The sequence below is a fragment of the Argentina silus genome, assembly GCF_951799395.1.
Source record: "Argentina silus genome assembly, chromosome: 3".
NCBI classification, from domain to species: Eukaryota; Metazoa; Chordata; class Actinopteri; order Argentiniformes; family Argentinidae; genus Argentina; species Argentina silus.
In genome coordinates this window covers 12,401,780-12,408,683 of record NC_139657.1, presented here as the reverse complement: position 1 = coordinate 12,408,683, position 6,904 = coordinate 12,401,780, and the positions used below count along the sequence as shown (strand labels likewise).

At 41.9% G+C, this 6,904-nt stretch overlaps 1 protein-coding gene across 1 annotated transcript in view; it reads left to right on the top strand.

Moving 5' to 3' along the window:
• Positions 1–3,144, top strand: part of kif23 (kinesin family member 23) — a 7,656-nt gene extending 4,512 nt beyond the window's left edge. Inside the window, exons 17-23 of the mRNA XM_083666438.1 lie at positions 4–23; positions 314–655; positions 1,550–1,783; positions 1,884–1,972; positions 2,076–2,157; positions 2,357–2,427; positions 2,587–3,144. Coding sequence (XP_083522564.1) covers positions 4–23; positions 314–655; positions 1,550–1,783; positions 1,884–1,972; positions 2,076–2,157; positions 2,357–2,427; positions 2,587–2,602 — 854 coding nt within the window. The 3' untranslated portion in view covers positions 2,603–3,144. The remainder of the gene's footprint in view (positions 1–3; positions 24–313; positions 656–1,549; positions 1,784–1,883; positions 1,973–2,075; positions 2,158–2,356; positions 2,428–2,586) is intronic.
• The last annotated feature ends 3,760 nt before the right edge of the window (positions 3,145–6,904 follow it).

The window sequence follows — 6,904 nt, the reverse complement described above, 5'->3', positions numbered from 1 at the left end:
CAGCCTCGCCCTCCCCTGCTCCAGTACGTTTCGCCGACATGTGCTTCTAAAGCTGCAGCCAGCTAGCATCCCCCTTCCTCATTTTAACCTTTGCTAATGCACTGACCAGCCTCTTCTGGTGTGACATCAACCTGCTTGCTTTATTGATGTACCTGTTATAATATCGGATACATTCTAACCCTGACCTAACCAGTATTGACCATGACGTTTATGAATGGTTTATTGCAAATGCATGCACTTAATTAACTTTCCTATGACTGCTGTAACTTTTGTGGAACTTGTAATGTAATTGTTGTTTTGTGTATGCGTGCAGCCATGTGTACTAACTGGATGTTGTTTGCAGTCTCTGTATTCTGCTCCTCAGCCACCCCTCTGCAGCCAGGTCCCCATATATATCCCTCCCCAGGTCAGACAGGGGCCCTCCTCCCCCACACCCAGCTGTGTCTCTGTGGCCTCCTACATCTCTGAGTGGGAGCACAGAGTCCCCCAGGATAGCAGACAGGCTAGCCAGTCCCCCACAGCCAGTAAGACTAGAGCTCCAGCCCTTCCTGGAAGCCTAGACAGGAGGAGAGGCAGGTGCTGGGCCAGAGAGGGAGAGGTCCCTGTCCAGCCCTGTGATGTAGACCTAGAGGAGGGAGCCTGCAGGGTCAGTGCTGTAGTGGTGGTAGTCAGTGGGTGCATTCCAGGTCAACTATGGTACATTGCAATCGCCTGACAAATGTCACAACACCTGGGCCCAGTATTTCAAAACCTTAAAATCTAGATCGGAATGATCTGGATTATTTTTCTGGTAGAGCTTTAGTACAACAAGGGAAATCAGCCAGCTTGATCTGATCCTGGATAGCAAAAAAGAATCTGGATCATTCTGAAGTTTTGAAATACTGGGCCCTGGATACTTATTTATTAAATCAGTGAACTGCATTATATGATGTAGCAATATGATATACAGCTGCCTTGCTAGTCGACCTGGAGTGCACCCTATATCTGAATTAATGTGATATTTATATAGCAAAGATCCAAAGACACAATTGTAGGTCGTATAGCTGCAGTGAAAGTAGATACTAACATCTCAGTTGCCCTTATGTTTCATCCGTTGTTTTTTTTCATCGGGGTGTTCTAATCTTGGGTTGCATTCCTGCTTTAGGGGCTAATGCTTTTAACATGAATGTTTCCTCCATGTAAATGTTGGTATAATGCACTTTAGACACAAATAAATGGATTTTCTTACTAACATGATTTTATTCCTCCTTTTCAAGAACACTTGACTAATCTTAGATGTTTTTTTTGTTTTTTTTAAACCATTGTAGTTGTTTTTGTTGCGAACGGAGTGCTTGAAGTGTCACTTTTGATTCTATGCCTCAAGGCCAATGTTATTGTTAAGCATCTCTTCAAACTGAATTTGTAACAACATGGTCACGGTCCGTGAAGAACCAGTGCTTCAGTGAAGTGTGAGCCTGTCACTAATGCCGTTTAGTAGAATAACCTCAGAAGCAACACGCGATTCTACGACTGTCACTGATTCTTGTTTTGCTGTTTTTCAATTGAATAGACTGGGCTACTGGTCCGGCCACTCCACAGGCGTTCCCACTCTGCAGGTGGGGAGAGATGGGTGGACCACAAACCCCCCTCCAACGTGGACCTGGACACGGTCATGCAGCCCGTCATCCCCAACTCCATCAAGGTGTCTGCAGCCAGTGAGAAGGCCTTGTCTAAATGTGACAAGTACATGCTCACTCACCAGGACGTCGCATCTGACGGAGAGATCCAGACCAAACTCATCAAGGTAAACGCCGGCCTTTCAGAGATGGCAGAGATACCTTTGTTTATTATGTACCTTTTTTATAGCGGATGTTTGGAGAATGAATGACTCTTCTTTGTTTCAGGGTGAGGTGTTTAAAACCAGAGGCGGAGGACAATCGGTTCAGTTCACAGACATTGAGACTCTGAGACAGGAGCTCCCCACAGGCCCAAGGTTGGTCCATAGCCAAAGTCATCTACTGCTGGTCGTTTCTCTATGATCGAGGCTGCTCTGGTTTCACCGTGTGTTGACCGTATGTTCTTGTGTTCCCGTGAAGCCGGAAGAGGAGGTCGTCAGAGGGCAGCCCCGCCAACGTGGATGAACGCACGGAGGGAGACTGGACAGACGTGGAGACCAGGGTAAGAGATCCGGGCATTCTCACCCTGCAGGCTTCATCACTGTGACTGACTTTTGGTGCTCTGAGACATCCTCATAATCACACACACAGAGCAGGCATAATATTTCCACACACACACACACACACACACACACACACACACTACTACTCATCACTATGGTGTACACCATTGTTAACACATTTGATCCTGTCTTCCTCAGTGTTCTATGGCTGTGGAGATGAGGGCTGGGTCAAACTTGGGACCAGGTTACCAGCATCATGGATGTCAGAAGTGAGTTTTGTCCCTTTTTTATTTTTATTTGAGGATAAAAAAGAAAGTTTAATAGAATGTTACACGTATGCATGTGTACACACAGTATGTCTTAGAACATGTCCTTTTTGTAATTCTGTGTTTGGAAAGGTTTTTATAATGACTTACTTTGTGTTGCAGGCGCAGAAAACCTTGAATGGCCTGGCATGTCACATCACACTCCTGTCTGTATTCTCCAGTGGCTGTGCAATAACCGAAACACACAACTTTTAAACTCAAGCAATAATTAACACTATTTAAACATTTACTTTTACTTTTTATATATGAAACTCTGTGTATATATAGTTCACCAAAGCTATTTTGTAAAAATATTTTATACTATATTTTGCTGTGATTACAAAATCCAGTGTTAACTGAATCATGATTCAGCCAAAGATGGGCAAGTGCTGTGGTTCTGGACCTCCTGACTAAAGAATGTTTTCCTGATACTTTTGTCTGTAATTTTACAACTGTCATGTTTTGTTACTTGGCACATAAGGACTGTCAATGGGATGGCAGTTGGTGTTCAGATCAACTTTGTTCAGTTAACAATCATTTCTCATGTTTCTTTATCTTGCTTAGTGCCACTTTTTCAAAGCGTCATGTTAAGTTTTTTAATCGGCAGGTATTATAACATTACTCTGCGCATGTGTGAAGATTTTCTTCTTGCTCAAACAACACAGCTGCACAGTCCTTATTGTACACTAATTTAGGAATTAAATTCCTTTCAAGTTCTTTTTTTTTTCTCCGTTGTCTTGATTTTCTATATATAACTACGGTATGAAGTGTGAATTTACGGGAATTTACGGGCTTCACTAGATAGCTTTTAGGTACATATTTCGCTTACATGGCTAGATATTTAGCAGCCAATGGTCCCACAATAAGTATACAACACAACTAGTACAAGAAAAGACCCTTGGGAATGGAGTAGTTGAACTACCACTAGTCGAGAAGTATGCTAATAAACCAAACATGATTTGAAGAATCTCATGCCGCCATTCTCAGAAGAGGCCATTGTAGCAGGAATTTAACTTGTTTCTGGGCGGTGATTTGGACATGTTTTCAGAATGAATGGCACTGTCGAAACAAAATATGGCTACTAAATATTCAAGTAAACTACAGCTGGAATATATTTGACAGCGCATAAATAGTACAGCATAGGCAGCATAAGAGCATTCACCACCATAGTGAGAAATCACATTTAATGAACAGTAGATGGCAGCAGAGGACTATGATAACTTGTACCAGCAGGCACAGTGGTTAGATTTGAGCTTCAGCTGGCTCAGATCTTGAATTATTGGAATTGCCCAACCATCATAGCATTAGGTTTGCTTGTATGACCACATTAAAGTGACTATAGAATAATTTGTTGCAGCATTTTAAATTGCCTCACATCTGTTACAATTGCTTAAAAAGATGTGACTAAAATTGAAAACCTGTTCGGAATTGAGCTGATGTGACTAAGGGAAAGGTGAAGGCTGTGGGGATAATTGATCACTATGAAAAACACCACAGGCTGAATAGTGTAACGTCAGGGTGTGTGTTTGTAGAGGCTGAGCTGATCTGTGCAGCCAAATCGCAATGGTACCTGCACCGCTGCAATGGCAGACACAATGCTGAGGTCTCAAAAACCTTGTCCGAGGCTAACAAAGCTATCCACTTAAAAGTTGGCACCAACATCAGGGAAAGTTTTTTGCTTCTCCAAATGATACTCTAATCTAGCAGAATGATTTTATGTTGAGCAAGAACTCTGGGGCTACTCTGCGCCAACAGTTTAGCTATAATTTTTGTCATATAAACATAGTCTGCTTTCAATTACTTCAATGAAATTGCTTTACTGTGTTCATGCTTGATTAGGTATTCATTATGTTAAACCAGGCACTTTGTATATAAATCCATATTAAATTTGTCTGGCTGGCTGCCTGGGGCCATGTCAGATGGATTCCTGGCGTAGAAGCCCAAACTCGTCAGAGTCTCTGTTCTCCAATGTTGTTTGTTTTTGTTCTGCAGCCACTACAGCAGCTTGTTGATATTCTAGCCTCTTTTTTTATTTTTTTGCAAACTGCTCTGAGGGGAAAAGAGCTATGCTGGAATTTGTATTATTACTACGTTTGGTTACCAAAGTGGCAATTGCTTTATGATTCCTTGAAATATGTGCTTGACACCTGTATGTGCTAGACACAACACCTGCTTATTGTACTGTAAGAGGCCAATACCCTTCTTATTATCTTTGCAACTCATGTAGAAGCTTATGGCCATATCAGTTGAGGAGCAGCCCAGTGATCAGCAGTGGCTAGTGGCACACATTTACCAATGCAGCACAGAGCAGATAGTTCTCATCTCATCTGCTCCGAGCCTAGCTGGCTATGTTTCAATCTGAAAGCACTGGAGAGTGACTAACATGGAGCCCCTTGTAGAGGGTCAAGGGCCCAGTGCAGCGAGCAGCCATTAAACTCACTTCTGTGAGATATTGAGTGCTCTGCTTTTTGACTGTTTGGTGTGCAGCACTACAATATAATCACCTGCTCTTCACACCAAGGCCTCCACTAGCGAGTGAGAATATTAGCTGTGTTATGAAAGTGCAGATTATTACATTCCCTGTTGCAGGGAGACAGCTAGGAATCTATTTGATGAAACATAGAGAGAGATGAGTTAGGCTGTTATTTGTTTTTTGTTATTTTATATTGATTCATGTGGCTAGCATTACATTCAAAGGATGAGATTATCTATGATGAGATTATATTTTTTATTTGAAAATACAAAGTTGCTTATGATACAGTGTTTAAAAATACGACTACTTGTAAACCAATAAAAGCTATCATTTATAAAATCACCCCATTCACAGTGGAACATGTTAAAGACCTTACATGGTAATGCTGATCAATTAATTTGTTAACCTTTGAATAAGTATATTAATTATGCTTAGGGTAGTCATGGAAATTCTGGAAAATCTATTTGAGAATGTATAATGCATAATCCACACCAATGCAATTAAGGTTGTTGGAAGGAATACTAACTTTCTGCTTGAATACACATAGTCAATTTGTCCATCTAGATTTCTGAAAGAGCTAATTGCAATGTTTTATTGACTATTTGGATGACTGATTCTCATAAAGAGGTTTTGGAGCTATCTCTTGGTAGAGTGGCATATGAACTTTCCAAGTAATTACAAGGACATCTTATTTGATGAGCTCCATCCACCTACAGTAGCACTAGTGTAAGAAGAATGGATTTCAATCTCATTATGGTAATCAGAGTACATACTGTTTATCTGTCTCCTCCACTAATGTTTTTATTTACATACTTCTAATCATCGCATCACTCCGATGCAAATGCTACCTTTTATACTTCCAGATGAATAGGGCCCTTAAAGCAGGATCACAGCCACTCTCTCTCTCTCTCTAGTCACACCATTAACAAACAGTCCTGATGTGACAGTGCCGGAGGTGAGTCTAAATAGGAGTGTTGTATCATAACATAAAATGTTGTAGGCTGTTTTATTGAAGGGCATGTTGTGACAAGCAGTTCAATCACAGATTCTAAAAGCCACCGTTTACAGGGTGCTATGCCTTCTTCTGTCATCCAAACAAACACTCAATGAAACTAAAACTCGATTAGGAGACAACTAGGGAAATACCGCATCAGCACAGCGCTTTACTAATGAATGCCATGAGCAGGGTTCTTCCACTACATCTCAATACGTCAGGGCCATAACTGCCTGCCAGCCAAATGTGTCAGTCCAGGAAGACATGGGAATGCAGATGAGTGTTGACAACCGGTCAGTTGTCATTCAGCCCATCTCCCATAGCCTAGCGGGACTCATCTGGCTTTTTCTGTGGTGCCTCTCTCTCCACCGCTTTCTCACCTCATGCTCTTCTGCCTTAATGCATACTAATATGCTGAGTGAAGGGAGGGCTGAGCTGAATCTCAATGCAGAAGATGGAGAAGAAGGTCACACTCTCCTCTCTGCTGGTGCAGTTGTGATGAAGAGATGTGGGTCAAAGAGTCACACGCAAAGAGTGAATCCCTGAGGTAGGCTGGGTTTGGTTTTCAGCTGTTTAGAAACACATTGGATGTGAATTGCTCTGACCCTTAAGCGTATGTGGTTAGTGGCTTGGAACACCTCATCCCATCTGCTGCCTCGTCCCCTCTCCTCCTCCTCTTCCCTCCATCTTGGCTGTTCTCACTTTGTGAGACTATTAGATGGGCAGTTAAACCAAAGCTCCCATTCAGTATCTCCCTACTGCACAAATAGCAGCTGGATTTTTAAGTCCAGATAAATGCCAACCATAGTCTTATACAGTCTCTGTATAGTGCCTTTCTACACATTTTCCCCCATTGCTGTTAATCTGTTTACTCATTTACATTGACAGAGCTGACCTCTGACAAAAGCAATTCAAGCTATAGGTAATTCCCACTGAAAATATGGGTAGACATTGTTGTATACACTCATTACAGC